The 19,457-nt window shown below is 43.6% G+C and overlaps 1 protein-coding gene across 8 annotated transcripts in view; it reads left to right on the top strand.

Moving 5' to 3' along the window:
* Positions 1 to 19,457, top strand: part of LOC132897171 (ankyrin repeat and SAM domain-containing protein 1A-like) — a 118,004-nt gene that overhangs the window by 78,514 nt on the left and 20,033 nt on the right. For all 8 annotated transcript variants that reach the window (XM_060938580.1, XM_060938583.1, XM_060938579.1 and 5 more), the window contains 7 exons: positions 2,001 to 2,070; positions 4,176 to 4,285; positions 7,060 to 7,158; positions 8,065 to 8,205; positions 11,565 to 11,672; positions 11,767 to 11,913; positions 12,524 to 12,661. In XM_060938580.1, coding sequence (XP_060794563.1) covers positions 2,001 to 2,070; positions 4,176 to 4,285; positions 7,060 to 7,158; positions 8,065 to 8,205; positions 11,565 to 11,672; positions 11,767 to 11,913; positions 12,524 to 12,661 — 813 coding nt within the window. The remainder of the gene's footprint in view (positions 1 to 2,000; positions 2,071 to 4,175; positions 4,286 to 7,059; positions 7,159 to 8,064; positions 8,206 to 11,564; positions 11,673 to 11,766; positions 11,914 to 12,523; positions 12,662 to 19,457) is intronic.

The following is a 19,457-nucleotide window of genomic DNA, read 5'->3' as shown; positions in this document are numbered from 1 at the left end:
TGGGTGGGTGAGGGGCAGATGTTTCTCAGAGGGTGTGAATATTCAGATCTGGCTCTGAATATTATCCAACATGAACATCACTTCCTGGTTTCATCACTTCCTGTTTAGATTCTGAAAGCCGGCTTGTTTCCTTCAGTTGGCGAAGCTGCTGATCAATAATCTTGATGATGATGAGTGGGGTGTGTGTGTGTGTGTGTGTGTGTGTTAGACGTTTATTCAGATCTCTCCTGATTCAGCTCTCCTGGGAGTTTCAGTGTTCAGCGCCTTTACTCCTTCACTCATGGTGACCTTCAGCACAGAGCTGTGAGCTCAGAGCTCTCAGTGAGCGGTCATAAATTTTTCATCGTCTGGAAAGAGGAGTGAAGGAGATTCTGTCTGTCTACAACTCTCTATCACTTCTTTCTTTTTTCGTGCATCTCTGACGTTATATTTTCAGTACTTTACTGTGTGTTCACTAGCAATCTAATCCTCTGTCTCACCCTTCTGTCTGTCTGTCTCACCCGTCTGTCTGTCTGTCTGTCTGTCTGTCTGTCTGTCTGTCTCACCCTTCTGTCTGTCTGTCTGTCTGTCTGTCTGTCTGTCTGTCTCACCCTTCTGTCTGTCTGTCTGTCTGTCTGTCTGTCTGTCTGTCTGTCTGTCTCACCCTTCTGTCTGTCTGTCTCACCCTTCTGTCTGTCTGTCTCACCCTTCTGTCTGGCTGTCTGTCTGTCTCACCCTTCTGTCTGTCTGTCTGTCTCACCCTTCTGTCTGTCTGTCTGTCTGTCTCACCCTTCTCTGTCTGTCTGTCTGTCTCACCCTTCTGTCTGTCTGTCTCACCCTTCTGTTTGTCTGTCTAACTGTACATCTATCATCAATTCATCCATACGTCTGTCTGTCTCTCCCGTCTGTCTGTCTGTCTCTCCTGTCTGTCTGTCTGTCTCTCCCGTCTGTCTGTCTGTCTGTCTGTCTGTCTGTCTGTCTCACCCGTCTGTCTGTCTGTCTCACCCATCTGTCTGTCTACTAACTGTACATCTATCATCCATTCATCCATACGTCTGTCTGTCTGTCTCACCCTTCTGTCTGTCTCACCCTTCTGTCTGTCTCACCCTTCTGTCTGTCTCACCCTTCTGTCTGTCTGTCTGTCTGTCTGTCTGTCTGTCTAACTGTACATCTATCATCAATTCATCCATACGTCTGTCTGTCTGTCTCACCCTTCTGTCTGTCTCACCCTTCTCTGTCTGTCTAACTGTACATCTATCATCAATTCATCCATACGTCTGTCTGTCTGTCTGTCTCACCCTTCTGTCTGTCTGTCTAACTGTACATCTATCATCAATTCATCCATACGTCTGTCTGTCTGTCTGTCTCCCCTTCTGTCTGTCTACTAACTGTACATCTTTCATCCATACGTCTGTCTGTCTCACCCTTCTGTCTGTCTCACCCTTCTGTCTGTCTCACCCTTCTGTCTGTCTAACTGTACATCTATCATAAATTCATCCATACGTCTGTCTGTCTGTCTCCCTCCCCTTCTGTCTGTCTACTAACTGTACATCTTTCATCCATACGTCTGTCTGTGTCTGCCTGTCTCACCCTTCTGTCTGTCTCTCCAAAACTGGAATAAACCATTCTGGATCATGAGGGGGACGATCTGTTGTCGTATCTGTCTGTCTGTAAAGCTGAAGAGTCTTTTCTCTGAATGTGGGAAGCTGCTAATGTTTGGCTGTGTTGCTTTAGCATGTGGGGTTTAGCATGTGATTAATACGGTTGAAAAGACTGATGATGATGATGATGATGATGAGAATATTTCTCATTACACGGGCAGCTTTTTCCTCCGGCAGCTTTTATTTCCTGGATTTCAGTGGCTGAAGATGTATTCTGCACTCATTAATGAGGACTGTGTTGATTTGCCAGTCAGATCACATCCTCGCGCTCACGTCTTGTCTGCTCAGCACCAGGTCTCGCGTTATTCAATAAGCCTCAGATCCGATGTTATTTCTGTCGTCTGGTTCTCTCCGTTTCAGATCGAGAAGATCATGACGCTCATCGGAGCGGGAATCGACTTCTCCAAAGAGCAGGAGAGCAGCTTAACAGGTACGACCCGCTAACTTGATCTTTAGAGTCTTATTTTAATCCTGTGTTCAGAGCGCAGCCATGTTTATGCTCAGATTTCTCGCACCCTTCAGCCTCGCCCACTTCATTTTCACCGATGGTCTGGTGCTTCCGGTGCTGTGTTGTATCCTATTGCTGCTCGTGGGAATGTCAGGATCATGGCTTGGTTTCTGTGCACGCGAGATCCGACGTAAACAAAATCATGAATGCTTATTTCTCTCGTGGCCTAAAGGGTGTGGCCTAAAGCATGCACATGGTCTCGCACCGTGTAAACATGGTGGTGAACACACTGGAACATTTTTGTGTGGACTTTTTTTTTTTAGCTAGGGGTCATGGGCTTTTTTTTTCTCTTTGTTTTTCTTTCTTTTCAGAATTAAATTGTTACGAATGTTAAGTAGACCTTCTTCCAAATGCTAACAAATAAAAAAGTGTCATTCTGCCAAAGTGTTTTGTGTCTCAGCTACGAGAAACTGTGTTTATTTCTCCATTTCCTGATCGATATCTGAAACCCTCCTTCCTCTCATATGTGAGTTTTAAAACAGCTGGCTTCTTTTGGGTGAGGTTTTGTTCAAATTAGTTACCAAAGTGTAAAATTGGATGATTTGAGGGTGGGGTTCGTTACGGATGTCACAAACTGACTCCAAAGTCATTGAGCCTGTTGGGAAATTAAAGAGCGATTGGGGACTTGAGCTCCAGAACCTGAACCGTGTGTCCTAGCTATATAACGTCAAATGAGTTTGGTACATTTCAGCAGTAAACACGACCGCCTGGAGATCCGCCTGCTTTCTGAAAAAGAGAGAAGTTTGACTGGAGTGTAGAAATCGCAGCCTTCAGGATTCTGAAGCTTGTGGCCAGAAAAGCGTACAAACGATATGAGACACGACACTGTGTCCTTTTGGGTGAAGTGTCTGAGGTGGACAGTCAGACTAGCTGCGTGCTGACTGCGCATTTGTTCAAAGTTACTTTTCCAGCTAGTTATTTAAAATGGAGGAAATGGAAGTAAATCATATATTTAAGTTATTCCATGAAATCGAGTCGTACGTGGGCTGATCTCTATAATCCGTGTACGACGAGATTGAGTGGAAAAACTGTTTTATTCTGTCCACATGCACTGGATTTTGAGAAATGGAACATTTATTTATTTTTTGCAAATTCGATAAATAAAACCTTTATACAAAACATCCGACAAAATCATTTCCGCTTAGGCGGACGTCTTAAAAACCTATCGATGGCGGCACGAATTGAGTTAAGTAGTGGGTGGGGTTTCTTTTTTTTTTTTTTTGTAGAAAGATTAGATTAGATTAGAGAGAACTTTATTGATCCCTTTGGGAGAGTTCCCTCAGGGAAATTAAAATTCCAGTAGCATCATTACAGACGAACAGAGAAGAGAAAAAAGAGTAAACTGCTAGATAAATGAAGTATTTACACCAAATATATTAAAGATGTGTAAAAAGTCCAGCAGGAGAGGTACTGCACGTTTATATTGCACGTAAAGTGCCGTCTCGCTGTCGTGCCGAGGGATAGAATAGGTTTAGGCATTTATTTAATTCTTCCTTGGATATTTCAGTTCTGTAACTTTCAACCACAGCTTTTGAACGAAAATTCAACAAATTTAATGCTTAAAGGTCAAGAATGTAAACAAACCGGTGAAATAACAGGAGCAATTTGTGAAAAATGCGATAATTCTTGGCAAATAAAAAGGTCTGTTTTTACCATCAAATACTTTTTTAATTCCATATTTTATTGCTGCTTTTTTTTTGGGGGGGGGGGGAGTTTTGTTTTCGAGTAGAGTTTTTATTTCATCCTCGGTTGGTTCAGCAACACGTTCCGACATTTTGTTTTTCACTACTCACGGTATATGAGCTGATATCCTAGTCGTAGAGTAGCCAATCAGAGCGCGTGGTTGCTCATATCCAGTGACTGTGGACAGAATAAATATAGATGGAGGTAAAAGATTTATCTTTGGCAGCTTTTTTAGGGCATTAAAACACAATTATGATGATGCCCTCAAGCTGGGGTGGGTTGATTTGTTTTGCTTTTCTATATTTGTTCGTTTATTTTGCACCTCCTCTCGCTTTTTCCACTAGGGATGGGGACGATATCGGATCAGTCAGTGGGTGACTGGCTGGAGCGTGCGGGTCTGCCTCAGTACGAGAGTAAACTGCTGCTAAACGGCTTCGACGATCTGAGATTCATGGTGAGAGAACCTCTTTTTTTTTTTTAAATATACAGGAACAAACAGAATTAATACTTGATGGTCTTAAGGAATTAACAGGCTACTGGTGTTGTGGCTCGTAGTAACGAGCGAACAACTTGACACGTTAGCTCACTTTTACTCTTGGTACTAGCTAGTTAGCCACTAACTTTATTTTAATTACAACTGCAAGCAAGAAAGTTGAGACGGTGCAGTAGTTCTGGGGTTTCTTTCCTCCTTATTTGTACAAATAACCTGGAAGTTATTGAAAAAATGATAAAACACTGGATGAAGCAAAAGTTTATAACATCACTGCTAATGTCCGGTCCGGAAGGATGCACCATCTGTCAGTCATTTTATAGATACTGTAAGGGTTAAGATTCAGGGCGGAGATTCCTGAAAATGGGTGGGAACAGCTGCATGAGCTCACAGTGTGGGGGAAATCATTCAAATGTTAAACTCACCATGATTTTTTTTTTTTTTTGAAAAAAGAAAACAGAATAATCTTTTAAAGCTAGACGGCCTTTCGATTTCATAAAATCAGTGAAATTTAGTTCCGTCTGAAATGTGGTGATTGTGATATCTGTTTATTTCTGTAATATCTCACAAAATATCAGGCCATTCTGTGGCTGGGAAGTTATTTAATTTGAGGGGATTAAAGCAAATAATGTGCATGAAATCGCTCGCTTGGCGCAGTCAAGCAGACAGAGGAAGTCCGTGTGCGCATGCGCAGGTTTACCTTCTTCTTTTGGGTTTTACAGCAGCTGGCATCCACAGTGTTGCATTACTGCCATCTACAGGTTTCCCTTTGAGCGTGCACTGACAGTTCCATCATTCTGTCGCTAAACGAACAGCTGATCACACCGAGGTGCTCGCTGAGCGCCCATATTTATTAGTTTGGTCCTGCGTTTCCTTTCCTTCGTATAGAACATAACAGCTTTTCTTCTCACTTTCCGTTACTGTAGTCGCTCTTTCACGTTTCATTCGCACACTCACGTCCTCCATTTTTCTCTCCTGTTTCAAATTTGTATCCCACAATGCCTTGCGTGAACGGGGAAAGCCCACTACGTGATGCATGACGTAGTATCTCGAATTGGTTCATGGTGAAGCAGGAAAAAATAGCGGAGAATTTAGAGCCATGTGGAGATGGTCATTAATTCTTCTATTTAAAATAAAAACACCCTAATAAAATTGGAAGTCTGTGATTTGAATTCAGTCGCTTTTGGTCACTAAACAAAAATAATTAGGTGTCGGGAAAATTCTTTTTATGACCTACACTTGAAAAATCTAAAAGGCGGTCCAGCTTTAATTAGCATTAATTTCCTACCAGTGTTTTGGATCCATTCATCTCCATTTTCTTTGTGTTTTTCTTATCTTGATGGATACGAACACTTCACGACCGGGTTTCCACTGCTTTTAGAATTTTTAAAAAATCAGTTACAGACATGGATAGTGAGGGGATTTGATCTTTTTTGGACTAAGTCACGGAATATCAGGGATTTTGTTTGTAGCATGTTTACATTTTAGTTGCTCTTTCTCAAAATGTAAATTTTCATGCAGTATTTTTCTTTATCAGGTCACTTCACTTTGTTTAAGCAGCAAAAATTTAACTTTTTATGCCTCCGCCACTGTAAGATGCAGGAGGCATTATGTTTTCGGGTTGTCCGTGCATCCGTGTGTCCGTCCTGAAACCTTGTGAACGCGATATCTCAAAGGCTACTGAAAGGAATTTCACCAAACTTTCACCATTTGTGCGCTTTGGGACAAACATGAACTGATTAGATTTTGAGATCAAAAGGTCTAAGTCAAGGTCACTGTGAGGTCAAATGTCTGTCCGCAAACATTGTGAACACAATATCTCCAAGGCTAATACAAGTAATTTCACCAGGTCTAGATTACTGTGAGGTCAAATGTCCATCCCCAAATCACAACTTAATAAGGCGTGTGGTCTACCGGGCGGCGGCGTCCCCATCGACACCGTTGGCATCGAGTTCTGTCTAGTTTGGTTTTGTACTGAATGTCTGTGAACTTAAAATACCGTGGCTGGTTTTTGTCTGTTTGGCATAAAGCCGTCCTGTTTTTCCGTTTATTATAGCTCCTGGAAATTCAGCTTTTTGGTCAGTGAAAGTCGGGGAATTTGCTGTCAATGCTTAGGCATGATCATCTGATATTGGTTACTGTCGCTCGTAACAACTTTTTTTTTCTCCCCTGCACCACAAGGGGGCGCTCTGCAATGGCCCTGTATGCAAATATTTTTGCCAGTCAATCATAAAGTGGGTGGGTTTTGTGCTTTGTTTTTGTTTTTTGTGCCGTATCTGTTTTAAATATGATGGTGTCTCATGGAGCTGTGAGTGATCTGTGTGTAGCCAGAAACTTCTGTGGTCACGTTGTTGGATGATTTTATGTCTGATGCTGTAATATCTGATGGTGTTTAGATGAAATGAGGGTGAGAATGAAACACGCTGAACTGTCCAGCTGACCACCTGCAACATCCAAACTCCAAAAACCCCACAACCTCTGGATTAGCAGAGTGTTACAGCACAAAAACATTCTCGCAAAATACAGCTCGAGTAAATAAGTGAAGAATATTCCGAGTTTATATTCCTAATGGCGCTGCCTTCTGGTTCTGTTCGATCCGTTTGTATTCATGTTTTAATTGGTGTTGAAGATTTCTGTGGGAATCTGGATTAATTTAGACTTTTAAATTGCTGAGTCATGAAAAATAAAACAGGGAATTCTAATTGTGTGTGTGTGTGTGTGTGTGTGTGTGTGTGTAGGGGAGTAATGTGATGGAGGAGCAGGATCTGAAGGAGATTGGGATCACAGATGCAACTCACAGGAGGAAACTGCTGAATGCTGCTCGCACACTGCCCAAGGTCTCTCTCTCTCTCACACACACACACACACACACACACACACACACACACACACACACACACACACCCCTATGGGCCATGTTTTTGAGAGGTGGGAGGAAACTGGAGAACCCTGAGGAAACCCGGGTGTACAGAGGAAGAACAGAAGGTTAACATTTACAATTTAAAAAAAATAAAAATCTAACTGAGTTTATTTAAAGAGTCAAACGGTCTGTTGGTGTGTTCTGGCTGTCAAGGAGTTAAATTGAGCATGATATTTTAATTCAGATGGGCGGAGCTACTTGGTGTTTTGTTATGACACTTTATTAAAAAATTATTATTAGTAATCTGTGTGGAATTTTTACATTTTAGTATTACATATCTTAAATATTTAGCTTTATATTTTCCATTTTTTCTGTTACCTTTTTTCTTTTTGTTTATATTGTAACAGGATTTATTTAAGTTATTCCACGAAATCGAGTCGTACATGAGCTGATAGCGCTATAATCCACATACGACGAGATTGAGTGGAAAAACTGTTTTTATTCTGTCCACATTTACTGGATTTTGAGAAACGGAGCATTTTTATTTTTTGCAAATTCGATAAATAAAAACTTTTATACAAAACGTCCAACAAAATCATTTCCTCTTAGGGCCACACCAATTCAATTAGTTGGTTCTCGGAATCACCGCTTGAAGAAAATGCAAAATGAAAAAAAAAAAAAATTGGTTGGTTCAGCAGCACGCGCCGCCATTTTGTTTTTCTCGACTCACGGTATATGAGCTGTTATCCTAGTAGTAGAGCAGCCAATCAGAGCACACGATTGCTCATATCCAGTGAATGTGGAGAGAATACATGATTGTATCTTATGCAATAAAGACCTATGAATGAAAGGAGTCCATTATGACCTGAGGCTGTGTGTGTAGGTTAGAGGCTGTGAGGGCAGCGTCTCTCTCTCCTCTTGGTTGGAATCGTTGGGTCTGAGTGAATATCTGCACAACTTCCTGCAAAGTGGATACAACACACTCGAGGCAGTGAGGAACCTGTGGGAGCTCGAGATGGTCAATGTGAGTACACACGCATGCGCTCTCTTTCTCTCTCTCTCTCTCTCTCTCTCTCTCTCTCTCTCTTTCTCTCTCTCTCTCTCTCTCTTTGCAAAACACCTGAAGATATTTGGATTTGGAATCAAAAGATGAATGAGAAGATGGATCAGAATTCCAGCTTTCGTTTCCTGATATTTGGGGTTTTGTCTTCCATCTGCATAAAACTTCTTCATAATAATAATTTAAAAAATGGTGGGATCAGTGTAGTGTGCGAAATTATTTACAATTAAACATGTCCTGATTGTGTAAGTATTCACTGTCACTACTGATGCATGGTTTCAGTCAGTATTTTGCCTCCTAGTGGTGGAATAACACACGATCTCTCCTTTTAATTCTATGTTCACTTACTGAGCCTGATTAGACCCTTTACTGACCCAGTCCTGGCTCTTGAGCTGCACTATATTGCCAAAAGTATGTGGACACCTGAGTAACCGCACTCGTATGTCCTTGTGAACGTCCTGTTCCAGATTTTGTCCCCCTTTCCTGTAGCAATAGTTTCCACTAGATTTTGGGGCGTGGCTGTGGAGATTTGTGTTCATTCAGCTGCATTAGTGAGATCAGGCACTGATGTTTGGTGAGGAGTAAGGTGTGGGGTGCAGTAGACGTTCCAGTTCATCCCAGTAGGTAGTCATGAAAGTGTTCCGGATTTTCCTGGAATTCCGGATTTTTAGATTTTCATGAAAATTCCTCCTGATTTTTTCCGCTAATGACGAAATACCCGGAAATCCGGATATTTGACAAAACTCTGGAAAATCTCCGGTTTTACGAATGGAGAAATTTATTTTTTGGATTTTTCGCGTTCCTAGATGCGGCGTAATACTTCGCATCATCCTTGCATGGGCGCGGTCCTTAAACAGCCCAAACACAGTTCATTGATTTAAAGACAGGTGTTCTTTGTTAACGGCACGTGTGCCGGAGCTCGTTAGGCACACGTGCCCAAGGCACGCCTTCAGGTGCACGAGCTAAGGCGCGCAGGACTGACACCGTTCTGCGCAACACAATCGCACTAGAAAGCGTGTTCAAGCTGCCAGTGGAGCTGCAGTCTCTCTTTAGTTGTGAATTACGAGTATTTTCTCGTGTTAATAATTCGCCGTGTCAAAACAAGCAAAACTTTCCTCCTCCTTTCGACGTGAAGGGAGGTAAGCAATTTATTATATTTTTTTTTCCATCAAAGTTGCATTTTGTGGTTTCGAAGCTGAGTTTTAGCGCCGTTTCTAGAACACAACATCAAGAAAACGTGGAAGAAACAGCAATAATAGAAGAGCCGGGGTCTAAGCTGCCTAAAACTAGCATTGGAAATTATTTTTTGTTACATAATGCAGTCAGGCTGCCAGTCAGGCTACGTTCACACTGCAGGCTGAAGTGACTCAAATCCGATCTTTTCGCCCATATGTGACCTGTATCCGATCTTTTATTGACAATATGAACGACACAGATCCGATTTTTTCAAATCCGACCCAGGCCGTTTGGATATGTGGTCCTAATTCCGATTCCTATCCGCTCTTTTCATATGCGACTTCAGTCTGAACCGCCAGGTCGCATTCATCCGACTTACACGTCATCAACAAGCCACAAACGTCACTATTCTGCGCTGAAGTAGGCGGCGGGTCTCTCAAAAAAAGTTACAACAACATGGCGCATAATCACGGGCGCAGATAGAGGGTGGGACGAGTCATATTTAAATTCACTTCGTTCGGTCCCCCCCCCACTTATAGGGAGGAAAAAACGTCTATGCTGTCTTTCTTTGCATAAGGCAAACCTCACGGAAAAATCAAAAGACTAATTACCATTCGGTTTATTGAGGTGCACAGCAGTGTATACATAGTTGCAACAACTCACATAAAACAAAACAAAGACTGATATTCGGTTGGTTGAGCTGCGCAGACTGCACAGGTTGCGAGCTCGAGCTTGGTTGCTATGGTAACCCACAAGAAGTTTGACAGGCATATCGGGGTTGGGGTTGGTTTGCTGGCAGCTTTGTCCCCCCCAGTTCAAAAAACGTATCTGCGCCCCTGCGCATGACATCAATGCGAGGGACGCTTCGGGCTGTGAAGGTTCTGAATCTTCTCAATGGAAGGACGCAGAGGTTAGGGAGCTGATTTCCATTTGGGGGGATGCAGCTATTCAAGCTAGATTGGATGGATCATACCGCAACCGGGCGGTTTTACTTCCGTAAACACTGGCCATGCTCACTGCGTGTGACGTCGTCGACTCGTATCCTGCAATGCGCATGCGGAACACTTTTAGGTCACTTTTCGTTCATACTGAGGATCACATACAAGTCGCATATATTTGTTAATGTGAACGATTTCACAAAAAAAATCGGAATTGAGCATTAAGCCTTGCAGTGTGAACGTAGCGTCAGTGTGTGACACACACACACACACACTACAGCCCTGATTTACATGAGAAATTTGGTATTCATTGGTGTTTAAATTTACAGACAATACGAACTAATGTAAACAATTGGCTTCAACTCGCATAAATCTGAATTGGAAATGTTTAGTTCACTTTCGCTTCTGCAAACGCACAACTCTACTAACAGATTGATAAACGAGGCTCAACGTCCCCAACACTGAAACCTGAAAGCTTTAGAAACTCTAACAGACCTTTACTGTTTCACAGGACTGGTTTGGGATTTTGCTGAGTTTACCTTCAACTGTCTGATTTTTTTTTTCAAAGTAATGAACTGTGTAGCAGGAAAATCACCGCGTTTTCTAAACGCACTCCTGAAAATTACTCGTTAACTAGGGAATTAAATTTGATGTTTTTGACATGTTAATCATTAATGTACATGAAAGAAAAAGGCTTCAAAGTTACAACTTGTTTTAGTGAAAATAAGTACTAAAATGCACTAGAATGCAGGGTTTTGCGTGTTATGTGATTAAAATATTTTCAGGGAACGTCCCCCCCCCCCCCCCCCCCCCAATATCTTCATTTGACTTTCAAAAGTTCAGGTTTTTTTTTCTTTGCTCCACTTTGATCTCTACAGTAGGGTTGAGGTCAGGGCTCTGTGCAGCATCCTCGAGTTCTTTCACTACAGATTTGACACACCATGACTTCATGGAGGTCACTTTATGCACTAAAGCCTGTTGTTTGCAGTGAAGGGAAATTATAACGCTACAGCACAGAAACGCTGGACCATGATGTGCTGTAAATTTTGTGGCAACAGTTTTGGGGGAAAAACACACATGGGTGTGATGGTCAGGTGTCCACACACTTTTGGCCATTTGCCTTGTGGTTGATCAGAATTGGTCTGTCAAGCATGCACACTTGGATAAGGATGTTAATTGGTTTAAAAGTGTGTGTGTGTGTGTGTGTAGGTGCTGAAGATCACCTTGTTGGGTCACAGGAAGCGAATTATCGCATCATTAACTGACCGACTGTATGATGAGCCACCAGTGAAACCACCTCGACTCTCTCAGATCAGGGTGAGAGAGAGACACACACACACACACACACACACACACAAGTCTTGTATTACTGTCTGATTTAATTATTACTAATATCGTTTGTGAATTTCAGTGTCCTGATGCGATGCCTCAGGCGTCGTCATCTGCTCTGGGTCTCTCAGACTCCTACACACACCACCCAGTGGATCCGACAGGGGATTCTGGGAGGACAAAGGGGGCGGAAACAGACTATGACCCGTCAGTCAAATCCAGAGCACAGGTAAGCACCATCCAGATTGACTTATTCTCCTGCATGTGGAGAGGCACAGGGAAGGGAATTATGGGTAATTACAGCTCAGACATCAAGCACATGCTGATTTGGTTAAAGTCTTCAAGTGAGTGTGAGTTTAATCAAAGCTGCTGATTGGCCAGCTGTTGCAGCACTGATTATGACCTCATCAACCTGCAGCTGCAGTTCAAGTTTCCTAAATATTGTTTGCTTGTTTCGAAAGGAAAGTGCCAAATTAACTGAATTACAGCAGGTCGTAATTCTGAAGTACGACTGGGTTCTTCTCCACGTATCTGTGATTAAGTACAACTGAAACTCACTCAGTGGAACGGCACCTTTCTGCAGATTAATCAGGCGTCATTCAGTACACAACAGGTTTCATGACCTGCTCCATTCCATCCCATATATCTCATCCATCCGTTATGAGGTCATCGATACCCCAAACTCATTTGCTCTTAAAGGGGTGGGGCTAATAGGTGTGGAAAACTAATGCATGAAATAAGCATGGTGAGTTTTAGGTACACTCACCTCAGAGCAATGAATGAAAGTGTTAACTGACTCTCTCTCTCTCTCTCTCTCTCTCTCTCTCTCTCTCTCTCAGGAGAGGTATGAGGATGAGCGTGCTGAGTCGAGGTTGACCCTGCGCCCCCCCAGTCAGGCAGCTCCCTGTGCTCCGGTGCAGAACTGGCATCACAAACCAGAGACACTCATATTCGAGTCCTGTGGCTATGAGGCTAATGTACGTCACACTCAGCACACACACCAAAACACACAATACATCAACCCCTAATCTCTAAAAAGACAGACATGTCTGTAGAAGGACAGACTGTAAAACAGGTGGATGGCCAAAAGAGGGACACACAGATCGTGGTAGAAGGGCACTTTTGCACGACGAGCACCTAGCACCGCGGTTTTATACATTGATCTACCAATCAGAGCACACTGTACTGCTTTTAATATTAATAACAAGCCATGGAGTCTAACACGAGGGAAATGTGTTCTATTGCATGATGACATCAGCGTGTAGTTTAACAACTCGCCACTTGCCAAATGCGAGCTGTGAAATCTCAGCCTGTCTTACAGGAGCTGCATTGGCTGCCAGTCGAATTTAGAATTTTGTTCAAGAATAATCTACTTACTTTTGAATGGTTTGGCACCTTCCTACCTGCAAGAGCTTTTGACAGTGTCTAGACCCCGAAGAACCTTGTGTTCCCCTGCTTCTGCTGTCCGGCTTGTCCCAGTCGCCTACTGACTGAACAGTTATGGTTTTAGGTCTTTTTCTTCACATGCTCAGTTTCTTTGGAATAAATTCCCTGACCGTGTGCGCATTCCCGAGAACGTTAATGTTGAATAACGTTTGCGCAACTCTTCTTCACTTTAATTAAAATTCACAGCACAAGTCATCTATCATCCTCTATCCCATCCCCTTCAATCGAAAGTCCTGTGGCCACAGGCGCGCGACGAAGCGACAGGTGTGGGTACACTGGTAGTCGTAGCCACAACCCTGCACGTAGGCGGCTCAGGCCATTGGGTCGCTATTCACTGACCGGAGTAGCAGTGGATTTCGGCAGCAGTCTGAGCGACTGAGCAGCCCTATTTAGGAAATGCACTGCTCACCTCCACGGCATGAGGAAGGGACTAGAAAAGGTGTCCCAAACATTGCCTACTCCTCCTACCCTAGCCAGTTTACTGCGACTGGAGGGGGCACTACTCATGCGTTTGAAACAAAGGAAGTAAACTGAGAACTAGAACAATACCAGTAACCCTTGCAGCTTGGATTGTTCGCACGCTTCTTGATAGAGATTCCTCCGAAAGACCCCAGAGACGCACAGCACTTGTCACTAAAGAACTTGGCAGATACGGCATTGACATCGCTGCTCTTAGTGAAACCAGGCTGGCAGGAGCGGGTGATCTGTGCGAGAGAGGTGCAGGCTACACCTTCTTCTGGTGTGGACGCGGCCCTGAAGAGAGAAGAGAAGCCGGGGTTGGGTTCGCTGTTAAGTCATCACTTGTTGGAAAGCTAGCTGGTCGCCCGAAGGGTGTAACCGATTGCCTAATGACGTTGCGACTCCCTCTTTCCCATGGCCAAAAGTTTGCTATCATTATCAGTGTCTATGCCCCCACCATGACTAACCCAGATGAGGCTAAAGACAAGTTCTATGAAGATCTAAACACTGTCATCAACTCGACCCCAGAAGCAGATATACTTATTATCCTAGGCGATTTCAATGCGAGAGTTGGCTGTGACAGCGCCTCCTGGGAAGGAGTGATTGGGAAGCATGGAGTAGGAAAATGTAACAGCAACGGTCTCCTCCTTCTGCAGACCTGTGTGGAACACAGCCTTTTGATTACTAACACCATCTTCAGTCTCCCTACGCATAACAAAACATCTTGGATGCATCCCCGCTCAAAGCACTGGCATCTAATCGACTATTCCATCGTGCGAAAGAGGGACAGACAAGATGTTCGGGTTACAAAGACCATGTGTGGCGCTGAGTGCTGGACAGATCACCGCCTGGTTGTTTCCAAACTAAATATCTGTGTCCAGCCCAAAAGACGGCCCCAGGGTGCAAAAGTGCCTAAACGACTGAATACCAGCAAGTTAAAGGTCAGAAATATCAAGCAGTCTTTTACCGACACCCTTGGACAACGCTTAGACTCCACTGTACTGGATGGCCATGATATTGAGAGAGCGTGGACTGCACTCCGCGAGATGGTTTACAACACGGCCCTGGAATGCCTTGGACCAACTACCAGAAAGCGCGAAGACTGGTTTGATGAGAACTGCATGGAGATTGATCAGCTACTAGAGGAAAAGCGCCGTGCGTATAAAGCCCATCTCGACGATCCGACATCAACATCAAAGCATGACATACTACGAAATGTGCGGAGCACCGTACAGGCGAAGCTGCACCAGATGCAGGACTCCTGGCTAAATAAGAAAGCTGACGAGATCCAGGGCTTTGCTGACAGAAACGACATGAACTTCTACAACAGCTTGAAAGAAATCTATGGTCCCACCACCACAGGCTCACTGTCTCCACTTCTCAGTGCTGATGGGTCAACACTGATCTCTGACAAGGATAAAGTCCTCGAGAGATGGGCAGAACACTTTGAGTATCCTGAATAGGCCCTCATCAATAAACGATGAAGCCATCAACAGGCTACTTCAGGTTCCTGTTGACGAGACCATGGACGCCATACCAACATTTGAGGAAATTGAGAAAGCTATCCATCTTCTCTCAAGTGGCAAAGCTCCAGGTTTAGACTCCATTCCAGCTGAAGTCTATAAAGAGGGGGGAGTAGCCCTGACTGAGAAACTCCACCAGCTTTTTCAGCTCATCTGGCTTCATAAGGCTGTGCCACAGGACTTTAAGAATGCATCCATCATGCACCTCTACAAGCGCAAAGGTAACCGTCGTATCTGCGACAATCACCGCAGAATCTCCCTGCTGGCTGTCGCAGGAAAGGTCTTGGCCAGAATTTTACTCAACCGCCTCATTGCACATCTCGAGCAAGGTCTACTACCAGAGAGTCAGTGTGGCTTTCGGAAAGAGCGTGGGACTACAGACATGGTGTTTGCTGCCAGACAACTCCAGGAGAAGTGTCAGGAACAAAATGTTGACCTTTATTCCACTTGCGTCGATTTGACGAAGGCATTTGACACCGTGAGTAGAGATGGTCTTTGGAGAATTATGGCAAAGTACGGTTGCCCCAGCAAGTTCGTAAACATCATGTGTCAACTTCACGAAGGCATGCTAGCAAGAGTCCAGGCAAATGGAGAGACCTCTGATCCATTCCTCATCTCCAGTGGAGTGAAGCAAGGATGTGTCCTCACCCCCACCTTGTTCAGTCTAATGTTTTCGGCCATGTTGGACGATGCCTTTGGAGATGCTGAGGTGGGCATTGGTATCAACTACCGTACTGATAGCTTGCTGTTCAATCTAAGAAGGCTGCAGGCTAAATCTAAGGTCTCGACTGATACCATCAACAACCTTCTCTTTGCCGATGATTGCACCCTGAATGCTGCGTCAGAACCTGATATGCAACGCACAGTCGACATATTCTCGAATGCCTGTAGTAACTTTGGCCTAACCATCAGCACTAAAAAGACAGAGGTCATGCATCAGCCAGCGCCGGGAAAGCCGTACAGTGCTCCCAACATCACCAACAGGCACAGACTGAACGTCATGGAAAAGCTCACCTACCTTGGAAGCACACTCTCCAGGAACGTCACCCTTGATGATGAAGTAACAAATAAACTGGCTAAAGCGAGCACTGCTTTCGGCAGGCTTCGTAAGAACGTCTGGAAAAGATGAGGCATAAAAACGGAAACCAAGATCAAAGTGTATAAGGCCGTTGTTCTAACTACGTTGCTTTACGGTGCTGAAACCTGGACGGTCTATCAGCGTCATGCCAGGAAGCTGAACCACTTCCACACCACCTGCCTGAGGAAAATTCTTGGCATCAAATGGCAAGAGAAGATCCCAGACACTGAGGTCCTTACACGTGCTGGCCTGCCCAGCATTCACACTATCCTGATGCAGTCTCAGCTTCGTTGGGCAGGCCACGTAGCCCGCATGCCAGACACACGTCTGCCAAAGAGACTTCTGTTCGGCGAGCTAAAGCACAGGAAACGTTCCCAAGGTGGCCAAAAAAAAAAAGAGAGATTCAAGGACACCCTTAAAGCCGGACTAAAGGCTTTCAATATCAGCCCCACAAACTGGGAGTAATTGGCCCAGGACCGTGCAGGATGGCGCGCTGCTGCCCGAAATGGCGCTTCAGCGTGCGAAGCCACAAGAACAGCCTCCGCTGAGGCACGCAGAGCTGCCAGAAAAGCTCGATCTGCGAATCCGGCCCCAGCGTCCATTCCATGCCCCAGCTGCGGCAGATTCTTTCGTACGCAGATTGGCCTCACTAGCCATCTGTGTGCACACAGACGCACTGCACGCACTCCGTCCCCGGGATTTCTTGGATGAGTGATGATCTTTGTCGTATTGACGGACGAACAACAAATGTTTTCAAAGATGCATTTGTTTTTAGGCTCGCTTTTAATCTATAGCTGTTTAGTCTTTAGATTTTAGCCTTTTTAATTGTTACTGATTAGTGATTAAATTATAATTTACTAGTTTGTGATTGTAAAGCACTTGGAGCATATTTGTACAGGTGCTATTTCAAGTGTTTATTATTATTATTATTATTATTATTATTATAAATCTAATGGCGAGTAAAGATCGCCCCAGACTTGCCTTTCTTGGTGTGTTCAAAACGATGGGTTCCTACCCAGTATTCATGTAAAATCCAAGAAATATTTGACAAACTCCTTCCTTGCACATGTTGGGGGCTGCCATTGCAAAATGAAAACAAAACTGGAAATGATGGGAATCGGTGAGTGTCAACTTCGGGCACATTCGGCTGGGGCCGCTTGTGGGGGAAGATGGTTTTTATCAGACCAAATTACCGTAAAATACCAAATAATAGCCCGGGCGATTATTTGTCTCAATCACGTAAGAGACCCGGCGCGTATTAAAGACTAGGCGGCTATTTGGAACAGGCGATTAATTCCTTCTTCACAAATACCTTCCCCAAAATCTACCTCAAAACGGGGGAAAAAAATCATTCTCAGATAGGCCTACTTTTAACCAGTATAACTTAGTTTGTTTAGAGTTAGATTACAGATAGCACGGTGCCGACTTCGGGGAATTTTGAAGACGCAGAATGCATCTTCGCATGGCACAGTCGGGGTGGATAAAGGATAAATCACACACCTTTTCCTGTTAATGACTAGTTAAGCGCATGCTTTACAAAATAATCAAGAAACCACACCATTGTCTGTGCGCAGCACTGTGATTTAATTACTCTGCAAAGTTATGGTCACTTGCTATCACCCTCACCCATGCAGCCTCCACCCTTTGCGCTTCGCGATGTCTGTCAATCTGAAATTGCATGGAGGGCGCGACGTTGAAGCAACATAATTAGGGTGCGAAGTGTCAAACCAAAGGGTTTTTTCTTATGCTGAAAAATAAGTGACCTGCAGTGGCTACATACTGTCATCTTGCATTCTCACGTTTCTCTCCAAGACGTCTCCCTATTTGGCCGATATGAGCCTATTCCCCGAGTGAGTTGGTACGGTGGCTCGACCCCGTAGAAAACTTAAAGTTCGGATGAAAGTTAGTTGAATAGGTTACTGACTTGTAGGCCTACATGTTGCCTGCCTGACGCGTGCTTCTGCCCAACTTGCACGACAGATGACTTGTTGAAAAGGCCCCTTGGATTAGATTGGCCGCGAGCAGACTGAAATGCATGTTAGAACGCTCTCACCTTTTTTGTAAAGCGTCTTCCAGATCCGAATGGGTAAGGGCAAGTGAAATGGTATAAGGTCTTTAATAAAACTCAGTGTGTGCTTTGACGCATGCATTCGGCAATTTAGGTCGTTTAACAGAAGCAGCAGTCCAACCTTGGAAACCCGCAGTCCTCAATGTCACCACACACGCTGGCTTTCGTTGGGTATACCCAAAGGGGTGGCTAAGACATCTGTCAAAAGTTACGGAGTTGCATTCCTCAAGAAATATTACGGTAGACCAAGATTATAACATTGAAATGGCATGTTTATTATCACGTAACAAAATGTTGTAAACAGTATTATAGAAATAATTTCATTCATTCATATTGTTTCGGTAGAAAACTATGCAATGCAAAATCGTTTAAACACCAGAAAACCAGAAAAGTGCTGGGCCTCAAGATTCTAGATAGAATGTTCGGACGCTTTTTTTTTTTTTTTTTTAAGACCCCGGCGAGTATTTGGAACCGGCCTTTATTTGTCACAACACACGCGTACACCCGGCCGTTAAAGGGAACTCGGCGGTTAATTGGAACTCGGCTATTATTTGGTATTTTACGGTACGTAGAAAATCTATACTCGCATGACTCCCACTTGTCTGATATCCTTTTTAGGGCCCCAACTATTATGTGGGAGGTACATATAGGTTATTAGGTCTATATATCATGATTTAAGTATGAGTTTAGCGTGGTAGACCCCTATTATTATTATTATTATTATTATGACATCATCCCATCTGGGACCCCTGTCCTGAGGATTTTCAGCATCCAGTATCAGTGTTCCAGTCCTGTCAAAACAAAAGGGTCAGTCAGCACAGAAAATGATGAGAAATAACAGTTATGAATGGAAATATATTCTTAATGGATGAAAAAAAGTGAAGAAAAATTATGGATTTGATGAAGGGTTTTTTGAAGATGAGTTCTCTGAAGATTAAGTTTTTGAAAAAAATATATTCCCTATTAACTTTTTGTCAACTGTTTAAAAAATCAGTGAACAAAAGGCTATTTCCAAAAAAAAATTCTTGTATTGTTCTGTCAACTTTGTAAAATAAAGTAAAAATGACACAATTTTCACACAATAAATAAAGATAAACATGTTATATGTAAAATCTTTATTGCATTATATACACTTTAATGTATACAGAGATGGAGAAAACGCTTTTATACGCATGTGGACTGTAAGCGGTATCTCCAGT

The sequence above is a fragment of the Neoarius graeffei genome, chromosome 13 (genome assembly GCF_027579695.1).
Source record: "Neoarius graeffei isolate fNeoGra1 chromosome 13, fNeoGra1.pri, whole genome shotgun sequence".
NCBI classification, from domain to species: domain Eukaryota; kingdom Metazoa; phylum Chordata; class Actinopteri; order Siluriformes; family Ariidae; genus Neoarius; species Neoarius graeffei.
Note: the sequence above shows the minus strand (reverse complement) of the source record. Positions and strands in the feature narration are given on the sequence as shown.